General features: G+C 43.2%; 1 protein-coding gene across 1 annotated transcript in view; it reads left to right on the top strand.

Annotated features, from left to right (window-relative positions):
• The window catches only part of MIPEP (mitochondrial intermediate peptidase), a 172,125-nt gene that overhangs the window by 51,804 nt on the left and 101,728 nt on the right, over positions 1 to 18,593 (top strand). The window contains exons 11-14 of the mRNA XM_002712797.5: positions 12,772 to 12,925; positions 14,825 to 14,902; positions 17,020 to 17,224; positions 18,422 to 18,531. Of these exons, the coding sequence (XP_002712843.2) occupies positions 12,772 to 12,925; positions 14,825 to 14,902; positions 17,020 to 17,224; positions 18,422 to 18,531 (547 nt within the window). The remainder of the gene's footprint in view (positions 1 to 12,771; positions 12,926 to 14,824; positions 14,903 to 17,019; positions 17,225 to 18,421; positions 18,532 to 18,593) is intronic.

Genomic DNA, 18,593 nt, shown 5'->3' with positions numbered 1-18,593 from the left:
CCTCTTTGAGCTGCAGTTTTGTCAAGTGGTAGCAGGTAATAATTCTTGCTGCGCTGTCCTGTAGAGTTAAGTAAGGAGTAGGAGAGATTGTTGTTTTGAAAGTGCTTTGCACATTATAAAGCACCATGACAATGCAAGATAATCTTATCTCAAACCATGACAAGTCTTGCTTTACCAGTTATTCTAACTTTATCATAATCACCAATCTCTTCCTCTCCACCTGCAAACCTGCTAAGATATCCTTTATCTTAGAAGATAAATAAGGGGCCAGGGCTGTGGCATAGCGGTAAAGCTGCCTCTTGCAGTGCTAGCATCCCATATGCAGGGGCCCAAGCACTTGGGCCATCCTGTGCTGCTTTCCCAGTCCATAGCAGAGAGCTGGATTGGAAGTGGAGCAGCCAGAACTTAAACTGGCGCCCATATGGGATGCCAGCACTATAGGCAGTGGCTTTACTGCTATGCCACAGTGCCAGCCCCAGCACTGTGTAGAAGTGTAACTTAGTACAACTTTTTGGGGAGGGTAATTTGGCAGTAACTATCAAAAAATGTAAAATCTCATATTCTTAAATTATGCCATTTCTCTGATATGTCTTACAGATAGGCTTTTACCAGCATGACAAGGATGTTCATTTTTGGCATCATTCTTAGCAGAGATAAACTAGCAGAAGCTAACTGTCACCCACTAGGAGCAAAGATAGACTGAGACAGGGAGTTGAGCTCTGGGTGAGGCCATACAAGATGCACTTTTCTTTAGAGAAGTTAAAGTCATTAGTAGACGCGGTTAGAAGTCTGGGTTACCTTTTGTTATCACTAAGGTGGGCAGCTCCAACCCATGTCAGTGGCAGGATACTTGCTTTATGGATGCAGCAGCTCTCACTGGCCTTACATCCCCCACCCGTGTAGACCACAGAGGAGGAGATGTATTAAGTAAGTTCTGAACGTGTTTGCTGTAGATGACTCTGTACCCATGAGAGAGAATGAGAAAGACTTCCTGTATGGAAATACGAAGTTTTCCAAATTATATATTTATGAAAAATAGTAAATATAAAATACAGAATTATATTTATATGTTAAAGCTTGCAGGATAGTAAGAATGCTACAATTCTATTTTTGTAAAAAACTTGATGTGTATATAAACTTCCTCATTAATACAGAGAAAGTGCCTGAGGATATGCAAGAAGCAGTTTAGCAGCTGTTACCTGGGGTGGGGCGGGGAGTAGAAATAGGGAGCCTAGAAATTCAGCAATGTTCTTTTTTCTCTTTTTATTGTTATTTGAGGGTCTTTTTTTTTTAAGCAGGGAGTTTATACTACTTCATAACAACATTTGTTCTTAATCATTTCAAGTTAATACCATTTGCTTTTCAGTGTTCATAATTGATTTTATGTATACAAAGTTGAAGCCTCATGTAGAATATTGTAAAAACTTATGTTCTGTATGTAAATATTTTTCTCCAAGACAGACTGTTTCCTTAAATTTTGCCTGACTGCCACATATGTATGTTATGAGCATTACATAAGTCAGTAAATATTTTTAGGTTATAGTTTAACCAAAAAAAAAGACTACAATATTGTCAGCATTATTATCTTTATTTATAAAGATAAATGTTATCTGTCCATTATAATCTTAAGAAAGGTTTAATTTTAAGATACAAAGCTTGTTTTTCTACTTTGTTTTACTGTTGATTTTCATTATCTTGCAACAAAAAAGTGAATTTTCTTTTATAATCAAGTTGGCTAGCTAGAGTATTATGTGATTAGCTTGTATTGCTATGTATTCATGTTCTAACTAATTTGAACTTGACCTTTTCATTTTATCTGAGGTCAGTCTGATGCAAATGTCAACTGATAAGTGAATTATTTATTTTGCATAAAACATTGCTCTGTTTTGATACTCACCCAAACAAGTTTGTTTTTAGTGTTTATGAGACAAGAGCACCTTCCCCCAAAGACATGCCTTCTGATTACCAATAGTCCTTTTGACGATTATTTTAATGTGAAACATTTATGCTGTGTAGTCTGAAAAGATCATTGTTTAAAGCCATTATGTTCAAAGGGTGACTACTATGTTGGGATTATTTCAGCTATCACTTCTAGAAATTCGGTTCAAGTTCAGCAGACGAGAGAGTTGATTGACTCACATAGCTGAAAAGTGTAGGGGTAGCGTAGAGACATCTGCATCCAGGATTTAGGAGGACTCCTGCTAGCCAGGTTGCCTGAGTGTGCCTGTAACCCGTGGGGCGGGGAGGTGGTCAGTGCTGCTCAAATGACCTGGAAGAGGTTTGCCACAAGGCACAGGGGTTCTGTAATCCACAATGCAGAATGCAGACGCGGCCGTGCAACTCCTCCTTCCCCTCTCCATAAGTATAACTTACATTTATTGAGTATTTGCCATGTGAACTTTTCTAAGAGTTTCATCTGTTTTACTTCATTTAAACTTTGCAACAGCCACAACATGTAGGTATGGTTTTGATCCTGATGCTTTTAATCAGCGCTCTTTCCACCCACACAGAGTAAAACTAGTCTGTGTTCTAGGAAAAGGCACTTCCTTCCTGCCCAAAGCCACATCCAGCTGGAGCACTCCCAGGGCAGGCTGGGCAGGGGGAGAAGCTGCAGAGCAGGCTTGGGTCCCTCCTGCGGGCGGTCCCAGTGACACCACTGCCTGGGTCCTTTTGTTTGGAAGTCTAGTGGTCTGGTTCGCCTCTGCTCCTCAGAAAGCCTTCCTGGAACTTTGTGCGGGCAGTTTCTCTCTTCTTCCAGAAGTGGCCAGTTCTGCCAAGTGATCTTGGTTCCAAGCCTTGATTCCCCATTTTACTGCCCAGAAGAGCAGTCAGTGGACGACACTGGGCAGGCACAGTTGCCTTGACATTTTTTATTATTGCCCCCTCCCGCCCCTGGAAGTGTGTTTTTATTGTTCACTTTTGATTGTTGGATATCCTCAAAATAAAATACGGTCTTGTAAGACTGAGCCTTGAGAATCAAATTTGCCCTCTCACATACACAGTGAAGAAAAAATTCCAACAACACATATTATAGAGTGATTTTCAGACACAGGAAAGCTGTCAGTGCAAGACAGTGATCCCGGAAAGATGGGAGACTGATGAGCTTACTGCCTGGGGGCCCTTCCAAACGTCAGCCAAGGGATGGGGCTGCAAGTGGACTGCGGTGCTCTCCCAGAACAGTGAGCTGGGGGACCTTGGAAGCAACAGTGTGCAGCTGCAGACACAGAGTTCTGGAAGTCTGGGAGTGCTGGTAGGGGGAGAGACCCTGTGGGTGTTCACTTGATCTTGTTGAGAATATTGGCTCAAGGCAACAAGGGAAAGCCGGGAGAGAACCACAGGATGGAGCGGAGCAGCAGTGTGGCTCACAAGTATTCACACGCCCCTGCCGTGTTGGAGAAACCTGATCACCTGGGGGCTCTCGGGCAGGGCAGAGCGCTCAGAAGGTAGCACTTTGGTAGTGGAGCAGAATTAAGCCTAGCCTCAACAGTTGCTATGGCCATTTGTTTGTTTGTTTGTTTGTTTTTACAGGCAGAGTGGACAGTGAGAGAGATAGACAGAGAGAAAGGTCTTCCTTTGCCGCTGGTTCACCCTCCAATGGCCGCCACGGCCGGCGCGCTGCGGCGGGGGCACCGCGCTGATCCGATGGCAGGAGCCAGGTGCTTATCCTGGTCTCCCATGTGGGTGCAGGATCCAAGCATTTGGGCCATCCTCCACTGCACTCCCGGGCCACAGCAGAGAGCTGGCCTGGAAGAGGGGCAACCGGGACAGAACCCGGCGCCCCGACCAGGACTAGAACCCGGTGTGCCGGCACCGCTAGGTGGAGGATTAGCCTATTGAGCCGTGGCGCCAGCGCTATGGCCACTTGTAAGAAAGCTTCAAAGCCGGCTTTCAAACATGGATTTCTAAAGTGGCATTTTGACTTATATTTCAATAAAGGGAATTTATTTTTTCTTAGGTTTATAGAAACATTGAGCAGAAAGTACAGAAATTTTCCATCAATGCTACTGCTTCCTCATAGTTTTCCTTATGATTAACAGTTTTCACTATGGTCGTGGTACATTTGTTACAACTGATAGGACAATGTTAGTATAAAGTTCTTGGTTTACCTGAGGTTTCACTCTATGTTGTGCATTCTGTGGCTCATTGCAGATGTATGTCATGCGCCTGCCTTTATGTGTAGATCCATTTTGAATTAATTTTTCTGAGGGGTATAAGATCTGTGTCTACACTGATTTTTTTTTTAAACATGTGGATGTAGAGTTGTTTTTTTTTTTTAAAGATATATTTATTTTACTTGAAAGTCACAGTTACACAGGGGGTTGGGGGGGGTCTTCCATCTGCTGGTTCACTCCCCAGGTGGCTGCAATGGCCGGAGCTGTGCCGATCCAAAGCCAGGAGCCAGGAGCTTCTTCCAGGCCTCCCACGTGGGTGCAAGGGCCCAAGCACTTGGGCCACCTTTTACTACTTTCCCAGGCCATAGCAGAGAGCTGGATTGGAAGTGGAGCAGCCAGGTCTCCAGCCATCACCCATATGGGATGCTGGCACTGCAGGCGGCAGCTTTACCTGCTAGGCACAGTGCTGGCCTGTGGATATACAGTTGTTCCAGCACTGTTTGTCAAGAAGATTATTTCTTTCTCCATTGGATTGGTTTGCCCATTTGATAATAGTGAGTCTTTGTATCTATGAACATGCAGTATTACTCCATTTATTTAGATCTTTGACATCTTTTGCAAGAGTTTTTGTAGTTTTCCTCCTATAGATCTTATGAAAAAAAATTTTTGGATGTATACTTAAGTATTTTTTCAACTAATGTAAAAGGTACTGTTTTTAAATTTCAGTTATTCATTGCTGATATATGACAGAACAGTTGACCTTGTGTTCTGCAACCTTGTTATCATTGCTCATTAGTTCTAGCAGATTTTTGGTAAAGTCTTCAGAATTTTCTATGTGGGTAATCACGTCACCTGCAAACTGAGTTTCATTTATTTTTTTCTTACTCCATCACTTATTTCCTCTGCTTTATTCCATTATCCAGGATTTGCAGCATGATGTTGAATGGGAGTGGCAAGAAGGGATGTTCTCACCTTGTTCCTGGTCTTAATTATTTGTTAAAAAATTTTTTTTAATTTGAGAGCAGATGGGGAGAGAGAGAGAGAGAGAGACAGACAGACATGCCCAGAGACAGAGACAACAGACAGAGAAGTAGAGAGAAAGGCAGAGTTTCCATCTGCTGGTTCACTCCCCAGATACCTACGATGGCCCTGGACCACAGCTCTACCTGGGAGCCAGGAACTCAGTCCAGGTCTCCCATGTGAATGGCGGGAGCCCATTCACTGAAGAGCCATCTTTGCTGCCTTCCAGGGTCTGTTTTAGCAGGAAACTGGACCCTAGAGTAGAGAGCTGGGAACTGAACCCAGGTACTCCCATATGAGATACAGGTGTCTTAACCAGCATCTTAACTACTACGCCTATGTCCCACTCCTCATTCCTGAGCTCAGCAGGAAAGTCTCTAGTTTTCCACCATTACTTGTGATGTTAGCAGTAGGTGTTGTTTTTTTTTTTTTTTTTTTTTTTGGTAGATGTCCCTACCAAGTTGAGGAAGTTCCCCCCTATTCCTTATTTGCTGAGAGTTTTAATTTTTTTGTTGAACTTTTTATTAGTGCTTTTTCTGTGTTTCTTGATAGGGCCATATAATTTTCTTTAGCCTTTGATGTGATAAATTACATTAATGATTTTCAAGCTAGTCTTACATACTGGAATAAATCCTACTTGGTTGTAGTGTATAATTCTTTTTATACATTGCTGTATTTGATTTGCTATTTGATTTTTCTTGAGAAAATATTTTTGTATCTGTGTTCATGAGAGCTAATGGTCTATTAGTTTCCCTTTCTTGTAATGTCCTTGTCTGAGTTTTGTATTAGGATAGCTAGTTATTGAATGAGTTAGTAAGTATTTTGTCTACTTTGTTTTCTAGAAGACATTGTAGAGAATTATTATAATTTCTTCTTTAAATATTTGGTAGAATCCATCTCTGGGCCTGTTGCTTTCTATTTGAATATTGTTAATTATCTATTCAGATTCTTTGATGTAGGCCTATTCATGTTTTTCCTTGTGGGAGTTTTGGTAATTTCATCTTTCCAGAAATTGGTCCATTTCATGTAGGTTATCAAATTTGTGGACAAAGAATTATTCATAGTATTCCTTTATTAAAAGATTTATTATTTATTTGAAAGGCAAAGTTACAGAGAGGCAGAGAAAGAGAGAGAAGTCTATCCATTGGTTCACTTCCCAAATGGCTTCAACAGCTGGAGCTGGGCCGATCTGAAGCCAGGAGCTTCTTCCAGGTCTCCCACATGGGTACAGGGCCCCAAAGACTTGGACCATCTTCTACTGCTTTCCAGGCCGTAGCAGAGAGCTAGATTGGAAGTGGAGCAGCCAGGTCTTGAACTGGTCCCCATATGGGGTGCCGGCACTGCAGGCAGCGGCTTTACATGCTACACCACAGCGCCAATCCCTGCTTTATTATACTTTTGATTCCTGTGGTATCAGTATTGATGCTTCCTATTTTCTTTTTTTGTTGTTGGTAAGATTTATGTGTTTATCTGAAAGGCAGAGTGACAGAAGAAAAGGGAGAAATCTTCTACTTGTTGTTTTACTTCCCAGATGCCCACAGTAGCTATCGCTGGGCCAGGCCAAAGCAAGAGACAGAAAGGTCACCCAGGTCTCCCACGTAGGTGACAGGAACACAGATACTTGGGCCATCATTTGCTGTTAGCAGGAGGCTGGTTGGAAGAAACGAGTAACTGAGACTTGCGCCAGCACTCTCATATGGGATGCGGGCCTCCCAAGCAGCACCCCAGTGTCACCTCCCCTTTGCATTTTTGATGTTAGTATTTTGTCTTCCCTATATTCTTTTTAGTTAATTCAGCTAGAAGTTATCAACTGCGTTGATGTTTTCAAAGAGCTAGTTTTAGATTTCATCTACTGATTTCCTGTTTTGTATTGTTGTCTGTTTTTCTTCTCCTTTACTTGGATTTAATTTGCTCTTTGCTGGTTTCCTAAGGTAGAAACTTAGATTACTGAGTTTAGATCTTTATTGTTTTTTTAGTATATGAATTCATTACCTTAAATCTCCCTCTAAGCACTGCTTTTACTACATGCTACAAATTTTGATAATTATTTTGTCAAACTTTAAGTCTTTGTCAAAAATTTTTAAGAATTATGTTACTATAGCCTACGCCATGGCTCAATAGGCTAATCCTCCACCTAGTGGCACCGGCACACTGGGTTCTAGTCCCGGTCGGGGTGCCGGATTCTGTCCCGGTTGCCCCTCTTCCAGGCCAGCTCTCTGCTATGGCCCGGGAGTGCAGTGGAGTATGGCCCAAGTGCTTGGGCCCTGCACCCCATGGGAGACCAGGAGAAGCACCTGGCTCCTGGCTTTGGATCATCGCGGTGCGCCGGCTGCAGCGGCCATTGGAGGGTGAACCAACGGCAAAGGAAGACCTTTCTCTCTGTCTCTCTCTCTCACTGTCCACTCTGCCTGTCCAAAAAAAAAAAAAAAAAAAAAAAGAAGAAGAAGAAGAAGAAGAATTATGTTACTATAGATTTTGTAACTATTTTAAAATTTACTTTATATGAGTGAAGTTGAATATATTTTTATTTGATTATTGGTTTCAACATTTACCTATTTTCCTGGCTATTTTTCCTGATTCTTTTACTTTGTATTTGTTGAATTCTTTATTTAGTGGCACATTATGCCTATGACAATAAAGTAAAGTAAAAATATATTGTTTTGGGGCCAGCGCCATGGCTCATTTGGTTAATCCTCCACCTGCGGCACCGGCATCCCATATGGGCGCTGGTTCTAGTCCCGTTTGGTCCTCTTCAAGTCCAGCTCTCTGCTGTGGCCTGGCAGAGCAGTGGAGGATAGCCCAAGTGCTTGGGCCTCTGCAGCCATCGGCACAGATCTGGCCATAACGGCCATTTGGGGAGTGAGCCAATGCAAGGAAGACCTGTCTCTCTGTCTCTCTCACTGTCTATAACTCTGTCAAATAAATTAAAAAAACAATATTGTCTCAAAATAAATGAAGAGATAAAATTTTTTAAAAAGTTTGAAGAGTAATCGTAAAAGTTTTTTGATGTGTATTTTCACATTCATTTAGTTCAAAATATATATATATTTTTTTTTTGACAGGCAGAGTGGACAGTGAGAGAGAGAGACAGAGAGAAAGGTCTTCCTTTGCCGTTGGTTCACCCTCCAATGGCCGCCGCGGCCGGCGCGCTGCGGCCGGCGCACCGCGCTGATCCGATGGCAGGAAACAGGAGCCAGGTGCTTTTCCTGGTCTCCCATGGGGTGCAGGGCCCAAGCACCTGGGCCATCCTCCACTGCACTCCCTGGCCACAGCAGAGGGCTGGCCTGGAAGAGGGGCAACCGGGAGAGGATCCGGCGCCCCAACCGAGACTAGAACCCGGTGTGCTGGCGCCACAGGTGGAGGATTAGCCTAGTGAGCTGTGGCACTGGCCTTTAAATTTTTCTTGAGACTTGCCCAACCCATATTTGTTTAGGAATGTATTGTTTAATCTCCAAGTGTTATATGGTTTTCTAGCTGTCTTTCTGATGCATGTGAGACATACATTATATGATTTCTGTTCTTTTACATTAGTTTAGGTCTGCTGTTTTCCCCCCCCAGGATGGGGTCTTCCTTGGTGCATGTTCCGTGTGAGCTTCAGAAGAACGTATATCCTGCTGTGTAGCTGGATGAAGTAGTCTGTGGTGAACAGTTGTATTCGCTAGACTGGTGGATGCTCTTTAGCTTATGTCTTCACTGATTTTCTGCTGATTCAGCCTCTCCATTTCTACACAGAAGTGTTGATGTCCCTAACTGAAATAGTACATGCACCTGTTTCTCTTTGAAGTTTTAGCAGATATTGCCATTAGGTGTGTGCACATTAAGGCTTGTCAGTCTTTCTGGTCAGTTAGCCCATTTGTCATTGTGAAATGCCCCTGATGATTTTCCTTGCTCTGAAATCTGCTTTGTCTGAAATTACTGTAACTACTTCAATTTTCCATTATTGTTAACATGGTATGTCTTTCTCCATCCCTTTATTTTTAATCTATCTGAGTCTTTACATTTAATGTGTTTTTTTTTTTTTTTAATGTGAGTTTTTTGACAGGCAGAGTTACAGACAGAGAGAGGGAGAGGCAGAAAGTTCTTCCATGCACTGCTTCACTCCCCAGATGGCTGCAACAGCCAGAGCTGGGCTGGGAGCTTCTTCTGAGTCTCCTATGTGGGTGCAGGGCCCCAAGCACTTAAGCCATCTTTTACTGCTTCCTCAGACCATAGCGGAGAGCTGGATCAGGAGATGAGCAGGCAGGACACAAACCGGCGCCCATGTGAGATGTTTGCGCTGCAGAGGCTTAGCCTACTACACTGCAGCTCTGGCCTCAGTCTTCACTCCTGAGTGCCGACATCTCATGGGCCTTGTGCCTCTATTACTGAATTTTTGTTCTTTGCACCACCCATCTTTCTCCCATAATTGAACCTCATTTTCCTCTTTTCTCCCACAAACATCCATAACCCCTCTTCTTTTGTTTGTGTTCAGCGCTCTCGTTAAACGCTTGGCCCTGGTTGGCATTTGTTGCAGCAGTTAAGCTGCCATGTGGGATGCCTGATTCCCATATCAGAGTGCCTGTTGTGGAGATTTGGCTGCAGTCTCCATTACAGCTTCCTGTGCACCCAGGGAGGCAGCAGGTGATTGCTCAAGTAGTTGGGTCCCTGCCTGCCACCCATAAGGGAGACCCAGATTGAATTCCTGGTTCCTGTCTGGGGCCTAGCCCAACCCTGGTCACTGTGGGCTTTTGGTGAGTGAACCAGTCAATCAGTGGGGGAGTGCATGCTCTCTCTTGCTCTGTGGCCTACAGAAGAGATCTCCCATGTGGCTCTGTAAATGATCCACTGAGGATCTAGTCATAAAAAATTACAAATTCTGTTTATTTTTCTTTGTTTCAACTTGCAAGAATTTCTCCTTTTGCAGTATAGTAGAACAGTGGCACATGCATATAATTTATAAATATAATAAATGTAAGGTAGGGCCTGCAATCTGTAGTCCCTCTGCTTGGTATACCAGGCCCTGCGTTTTCTAGCTCCTGCCTGCTCATTCCAGATTTCTCCTACTCTTTGCCCATTTATCCCTGCATCAGTACTGTCATATTTATTCACATGGTTTCTAGAAGTTAGCAGGTTATTTTATACCATCATACTTTTGTTCTGCTCAGCCTGGAATTCCTTACTACCACTCTCTCCCCATCCCTAGTCCCTCCCTGCCAACCCTAATTCTTCCTCAATTCTTTTTTTTTAAAAGATTTATTTTATTTATTTGAAAGGCAGAGTTGCAGAGTGAGGTAGAGACACAGAGAGAGGTCTTCCCTCTACTGGTTCACTCCCCAGATGGCTGCAATGGCTGGAGCTGCGCCTATCTGAAGCCAGGTGCCAGGAGCTTCTTCCAGGTCTCCCACATGGGTGCAGGGGCCCAAGGACTTGGGCCATCTTCTACTGCTTTCCCAGGCCATAGCAGAGAGCTGGATCAGAAGAGGAGCAGCTGAGAATAGAACTGGCGCCCACATAGGATGCCGGCGCTTCAGGCTGGGGCTTTAACCTGCTGCACCACAGTGCTGGCCCCATCTTTCTCAATTCTTGTCTGTGAAGCCCTCCCTGTGGCACCACCCTGGACTCCACAAGTGAAGTGAAGTCTTGTTTTCCTTCATTCTCCCACTGTTCCATGCTTGTTGCTTGATTCTTTTAGCACTGGCTATTGAGTGTCAATTTAGGCTGTTTAGAGACAAAGATTGTCTGTCTTTCCTCCACCATCCAGCAGGGCTGTTGATGACATGTGTAAGTGAATTTATCAATCAGGTTCCTAGAGATGGAACCAACCGGGTATGTGTAGGTCTGAGAAGGGGGTCTTTTAGGGAAAAGTCTCACATGGTTATGGATGGCAGCTGAGAAGTCTTAGGACTGGATATCTGCAGGCTGGAGGCCCTGGGACATTGGCATGTGGCTCAGTCTAAGGCCTCAGAGCTGAGGTGTGACTCTCTGTGTAAGGCTGACAGCCTAAGAGCTTAGCAAGGGAGCTGCTGGTAGAAGTCCAGGGGTCCAAAGAGTTGTTGAGCTTGGAGTCCTGATGTACAGTACAAGGCAATAGAAGGAGTCTCTCCCAGCTCTTAGGGGAAGCGACCAATTTGCCATCTTCATTTGTTGTCTCTGGGCCCCAGCTAATGGGACTATGCCTGCCCACATTGAGGCTGGATCTTCTTCCTACCTGGTCAACCCAGACTCACACACTAACCTCCCCTGGAAAACACCCTACCAGGCTCACCCATGATAGTGCTTTGCCAGATTTCTAGGCATCTGTTCATCCAGTCAAGTTGTCATCTAAAGCTATTATCCTAAGCGTGAACCAGCAAGCGAAGGCACTGGACCATTCACTTCTCACTCAATGGGAGGAATCCGTTTTTGGGAAAAATTGATCAGAAATTAGGTTGTACATTTGTGGATTTCTGTGGCTTGCAGTTGTATTGTGAAATTGATGTTCACTCACTAGATTTATTAATTTATAATTGTTAATTTATTAATTCACATAGTAGTAAAAGTTATAACTTTACGTACGTGGTTCACATATGAGCTTGTGTGTATTTTGTTAAACCCAGGAGGCAGAAATGTTGTGAGCACCTACTCCTCCTGTGGAGCTCTATTGTGGACTCCGCAGGTAGGAACCGTGGTTTGACTTAATGACTTGAAAGTGAACATTGAGGTCAGATATTTTGGATTTGCTCTGATGTATGTTAGAATAAATAGGATATAAAAAAGTTATTTTTGGATGAGGAATGATTAACCTTACTAGTTAATTGTCCTTAATTTAGTTATTGTCCTTAATTTAAGATATGTAGTCATGAAGCAGATAGAGATTTGATTGTTTGTATTCCAGACAATTTTTCCCACAGACAAATATTTTTACTAGTTGAGAAGTTTAAGTTTACTTAGCGGGATTCTTACTTAATATTTCTGTGCTATAATCACAGGTTTTTTAGGATATAATACGTTTGTATAAAGTGAAGCATTTCTAAAGGCAGTATGTTTAAAATGTGGGTAATTCAGAGAGTGTGCTTAACTGACTGGGTCAATGAGGAGCAGATTGCCTGCAAGGGAGCAAGACTGGGGAATGGTCTGTGTTAATTAAGTGCAGTATTACTGCTAATACTAGCAATAACGAGAATCATCCTTCTGAAGAAAACAAAACCCCTTGAGGGACAGAAATAGTCACTCAGCCTTGGCTGAGGATTGATTCTAACCCCTGTGTTACCAAAATCGACACATTCTCAAGTCCCTTCTAGAAAATTTGTTTCCTTCTAGAAAATTTGCATGGAGCCTTCACAGGTGTGTACACTTGGAGTCATCGTTAGGTGACCTAAAATACACAACACAGCAAATACAGTGTAAAGGGTTGTTAACTCTGTTGTTCAGGAAATAATGACAAGGAAAAAAGTGTGTACATGTTTAGTACAGACATATTTTTTTAATTTGTATTTTGTGTCCAAGGTTGGTGGATTCCTCAGATGCAGAGCGCAAGGGTTCGGAAGGCCATCTTTATGTTTTCAGTCCTTTTTGTTTCCTAGTTGTGGTATTCCTAAATATTAAATGAAAAGTTAACTGAATTTGCCTTCAGAAACTGAAATAAACAAAAACACTATTGAACCTCTCTTCCTTCTCTTAGGTATAATATTGAGCCCAGTCTGTACTGCCCGTTTTTTTCCCTTGGCGCATGCATGGAAGGGCTGAATGTTTTATTTAATAAACTGTTGGGGATTTCGTTGTATGCAGAGCAGCCTGCTAAAGGAGAGGTGTGGTGTGAAGACGTCCGAAAACTGGTAAGTCTGCTCCCCCTCTCAGCTTGGAAATTGACTGGAGAGCGGTTTCATACTGAAGTTAGCTTCGTCCTGATTAATTTATAATTATTAATTTAGGACATTATTAATTAGGGACAGGAGTGTGTCCTGCTTTATTTACGTTTCATTAGAAAATCCAAGTTGCCCCTTCTGACTTAGGCCACTGTATGGAAAGAATCCGAACACCTAGTGGCAGAGTGAGTTCTCTGAAGAACACTCTGTAGGAGCTCGATGGAAGGTTGTGTCCACACACCTGTGCCTGCACACGTCCGCAAATTCTGGCTAAAGGGAAATTGGTCTTTACTTCTCGCAGACCTTCAGTGCTAGGCGTCCTTTCTGGCTAGTTTCAGGATCCATTGCGTCAGCTCCCCTACTTTTTCTTTCCAAACCTTTTTCCACGTTGTTGGAGCTTATGTTTGTATTTGATACCAATTTATATCCTGTTTCCCTTATTTGACTTTGGTAATAACTTCAAGCCCAGTGTTCACCCTTCTCCTGTCCTGCTTTTTGAAGTGAACACTTACAATTCTCCCTCAGAAGATGGGGAGGCTTTCTTGACTTAGTGTTTATCATAAGGCTTTTTCATCGTCTTGCCTTGTTTTCTGCCTGCACGCTTACCATGCTGTACTTTTCCACTCTATCTCAGGGTGTAAAGTGTCTCATATTCTCTCAGCTGTGCTTTGTAGACACAGTGTGTGTGTGGCAGGGTGGTTGAAAGGAGAGCTGGGACAGGAGGTGTTTCATCACCGCAGTAGCTGTTTGTGTATTACACACTGCCCAGATTGAGATGATAAAGTGCTGGGAAGTAAGCAGGAAACTGGTGAAAGAAGAGTGAAGGGACAGAGTGCGCGTGATGTAGACGTGTCACGTGAGCCTGCCTGCCAGTTGCTCACTGCTGTGTCCCAAACGCCGTCATCAGTTCCTGGCACAGAGTAAATGCATGATAGATGTTTGATGAGTAGATGAATACTTACAGGACAGTTACTTATTTTCATTTTATGTGTGTGAGAGAGAGATCGAGATACTGTCCATCCACTTGATTCACTCCCCAAATGTCCATAATAACTGGGGCTGGAACAGGCCAAAGCCAGGACCCAGGGACTCAGCCCAAGCCTCTCCTGTGGTTGGGAAGGGCCCAGCTACTTGAACCATCATCTGCTGCCTCCCAGTGTGTGAAGAAGCAGTAAGCTGGATCAGAGGCAGAGCTGGGACTTGAACCAGGTACTCCAGTATGAGATGTGGGAAACCTAAACACTGTGCCAAGTACCTGTCCTTTCAGGAAATTTAAAGCACAAAATTGGGATTCTCTTTGATAGAAGCATCAAGTTCTGGAAAGACAAGTGAACTTGGAGACAAGCAGCAGAGTTTTCTCCTATGAGCTCTGCCTCTTTTATAGGCCCTTTGGGAGAGGGAATAATGATATTACCAATAATTCAGCTGAAGCTGGGAGCTGCATTTTTGTTATTTTTTGCATTCAGGGGTTATAGTTTACATGGACATATATCATCATATACTAAGCTTAGACAGAAAAATAATTTGGCTGCCAAAATTGTCCAGCCAGCACCTTTCCCCAGTTCCTCGGGTAGTTTGAGCAGTAGTGTTGAAGAGCCATGGCTGGGAGTGCCACAGCAGAGGGTGGGCAGCCAGCACAAAGAGCCTTCAACGGAGGGTTTCCCGGCCACAGAATTCCCACATCAGTATCGTCCGAGAGGTGGAGCAGAATGGAATGGGGAAAATCTGTCTCGAGAAACCTGGGGTGTAGGAAGTAATGAGAATGCTCGTGTCTGTGGCTGTGGACGTGAATAAGTGCATTGTTGTGTTCTCCCATGTTGAGAGTTGTTGACAGCCTCATTCACCACTGAATTCAAATTTTCTTTCTAGGCTGTTGTTCATGAAGCTGAAGGATTGCTGGGCTACATTTACTGTGATTTTTTTCAGCGACAAGACAAACCACATCAGGTGATCTTTTATTTAAAAACTGGTCTCCCTAGAAGTTATCAGCAATAATTTGTATTAATGTTGACTTTATATGTCATTTTTATAGTTCTATAATATCTAAAGGCACTAATGATATTTAGTAAATATACAAATCTGAAATTAGTATAGAATTAAAAAATAAAGCCTATGAGAATACTTTCATCAGCCTGAGTCTTTCACTTTTATCTGGTTCTGAACCGTCATTTGTGCCAGCCAGTGCCCCAAGCCCTCCATACACATCACAGCTTTTCATGTTCACCTCCACTTTTTGAACTAGTCTCTCACATTCAGGGAGACTGAAACCGGCAGGTTGAGTTACTTGCCCAGGGTCACACAGCTAGCAGTGCAGAAGTTTGAAACTGAACATTCTTTTTTTTTTTTTTTGACAGGAAGAGTTAGTGAGTGGGAGAGACAAAGGTCTTCCTTCCGTTGGTTCACCCCCCCAAATGGCCACTACAGCCGAAGCGCTGCGCCGATTCGAAGCCAGGAGCCAGGTGCTTCCTCCTGGTCTCCCATGTGGGTGCAGGGCCCAAGCACTTGGGCCATCCTCCACTGCATTCCCTGGCCACAGCAGAGAGCTGGCCTGGAAGAGGGGCAACCGGGACAGAATCCGGCGCCCCGACCGGGACTAGAACCTGGAGTACTGGCGCTGCAGGCAGAGGATTAGCCTAGTGAGTCATGGCACTGGCAAAACTGAACATTCTGACTAGAGCTCCAGCTCTTAACTCCTCTTCATGCTTGACAGTGATCCTAGTTTAAATTGCAGAAGATACATCCATATGGAAACCTTACCAACGACAGTTACTCCTTATGTGGAAGATGTAAAGGTCATTTCCTTTCCTTTATCTGCACACCAGGTTCGCTAACTCCAGCAGTTTGATGCTCAGCTCATAGAACCAACCCTCTCATGGGAACCACCTTCCAGGAGCATGCCCCCAGTGACATAGCGACCTCTCACCAGGTCTACCTCTCAGACACTGTAATTGAATCAAACCATCAGCTTTAATCCTTCGACCATTAACATTAATCCATTCACCATTAACGTAAGACTTTGGAGTTTCAGAGTCTGCATGAGTGGGGGAGCCAAATCCTGTTCAGACTGTAACACTTACCAGTTGGCTCCTCATGTGGAAGAGGTGAAGTTCATTTCCTTTCCCTTAGCTGCGTGCCAGGTTTGCCAGCTTCAGCAGTTTCATGCAACTTAATGGGAAATGTCAAGAGTTCAGGTTGTAAGTTACAACAGAAATAATGGAACCTTAGATTGAAAGAGTGAATCACAATTTCCATAGCATTTTAACAGATGTGATCTTAAGAAATCTGGACAACCACTCTGGCATTTCACAAGGTAGCACTCAAGGCTCACAGAGGTGAATCTCTTTCCAAGATGATAGGGCTGGTGGGTGTCAAAGTGGGACCAGACTCCAGGTCATCAGACACAGGCCCATGTGCCCCCTCTTTCCTCCACTGTGGTGTCAAGAGCCCTGCTCCTAGTCACGGGCCTGTGGTCAGATGCAAGATGCAGTGATTCTAAGCTGGTGTCTTTGGTTATGTTACTGAACATTTCCAGGAGAATTTCTTTTTCTCTCGTCTTCAGAGTGAGACACTAGTCTCATCAGAGATGGTTGTGAAGAGTCTGGTGTGGCTGAATCTCAGTGTGGTGCCCATTCCAGTGTCAGTCACTCCGGAGTCCTTGCTTCGTGATAGGTTAGAGCCATACTTGCAGGGGATGCAGACAGCAGACGTGGGTCATTGTCTGACACTCGGTTGGGCCTCAGACGTTGGTATCCCTTCCCACTTGGTTGTGACTGTTTCGAGGGAGCGAGTCTGAGCCTGTGTTGACTTTGTTTCTGGCAGCTGGCACAGCAACAGTTTAGTGCATGGTTTTGGAGCCAGTGCCTGAACGAATCAGTCTGAGTTCAATGTTTTTTTAAAAAAAAAAAATTAAAAATGTAGCAGATTAGAAAGTGTTGAGGAAAATTATCTATGACTAAATATGTAGAACAAGAATAGAATTAAGTTAAAGTTTGCAATCATATGTTTTGGTATAATTTCACATGCATTGATGCTTTCTCTCCTTGTGTGTTTTCTGATTGTCCCAGGACTGTCATTTTACCATCCGTGGGGGCAGGTTGAAGGAAGATGGAGAGTATCAGCTCCCAGTTGTAGTCCTGATGCTGAATCTCCCCCACGCCACAAGGACCTCCCCAACGTTGTTAACCCCTGGCATGATGGAAAACCTTTTCCACGAAATGGGCCACGCCATGCACTCTATGCTGGGCCGTACTCGTTACCAGCACGTCACTGGTAAGCCATGAAGAAGGCTTTTATTTCATCAGAATCCGTTAAAAGCATGTGTGTCTTCTTTGCCTGGAAAGACGGCTTGTTATTGAGAAAATCAGATCATTTAATAATGTCCCGTGGTCCTTTATCTCCAATTGCCTCATCTCGTTGTTATGCAGCCTGATCCTCTGACGCTGGTTCTGGCCTTGCTAACATTTCTCACCAAGGACTTCCTTCTCAGCCTTACACGGCTCTGTGCCATTTTACGTGGTAGAGTGTCCTGTGTGGAATTTAAGTTTGAGGCTGTGTGTGTATGCTTCCTTCGTGCCAGCACAGATATTGTGAATAAGTGTAGGAATGTTGCCTCTTTGTATGCAGAATCAGATTGAAAACAAAGTAAAGCCTGGTTAAAAAGCATGAGGGAGTCCTTTTTGTTTTTTCTTGAACTTTTGCCATTTTTCTTATGCTTTCCCCATATAAAGTTTTAGTTGTGCTTTGCTAGTTTTTTATGTGTGACATATTTGGTGATATTATAGACTTCCCTCTTGGTGGTCTTATCTCTACGTTTTATGCTATCATATGCAGTCTGCGTTAGACAAGCTGGTACATTGTTGGCTTTCAGCAATGATTAACTAACTGTACACATGCAGGCTTTGGTGCAAGGAGAAGATACTTGAGAAGGCTACAGGCAGGCTGAAAAAAATTATAAAATGTCACCAAAATGTCTTAAAGGGTTTGTTACTTGAAGTAATTTTTAAAGTACTGCTTTTTTGACTTGCTATGCAAAGCAATAAATGAATAAAATAAAGTACTTTTAAAACAAATGAAGGATAAAAGCATTTGGTAATGGAAATCAGTGCACTAAATAAAAACGTTTTATTAATTGTTAGCATGTTTTACTCAGTGTTTCATGTATAGCCAGCATAGCTGAAGACCAGTTTGTTTGTAGAGGGTGCAAGCACTGCTTTATAAGGTGTTGTAGCAGCTGTGCAAATATTTTGTTTCACTTTTGATATAAAGAAAAATATATAGGATTATAGTAAACTTTTCTGCAAATATGTACAATAATTTTATAGAAGTAAAATATTGATTTAATGAATTAAAGCTTATCATAGTTCATCAGAAGTACAAATAAAAGACTTAAAAGGGTGTGTAAAAGTAAGGTACATATGTTGATTTGATTCATACCAACTTTTATTCTCCCCCCACCTCTTGTTTTAGGAACCAGGTGTCCCACGGATTTTGCTGAGGTTCCCTCTATTCTGATGGAGTATTTTGCCAATGATTATCGAGTGGTTAACCAGTTTGCCAGGCATTATCAGACTGGGCAGGTAGGAATGCTAATGTTGCCGTGTTACCCATCAGGCTGCCACATGTGGTTTTTTTTTGACCT

Source organism: Oryctolagus cuniculus, chromosome 9 (assembly GCF_964237555.1).
Source record: "Oryctolagus cuniculus chromosome 9, mOryCun1.1, whole genome shotgun sequence".
NCBI lineage: Eukaryota > Metazoa > Chordata > Mammalia > Lagomorpha > Leporidae > Oryctolagus > Oryctolagus cuniculus.
Note: the sequence above shows the minus strand (reverse complement) of the source record. Positions and strands in the feature narration are given on the sequence as shown.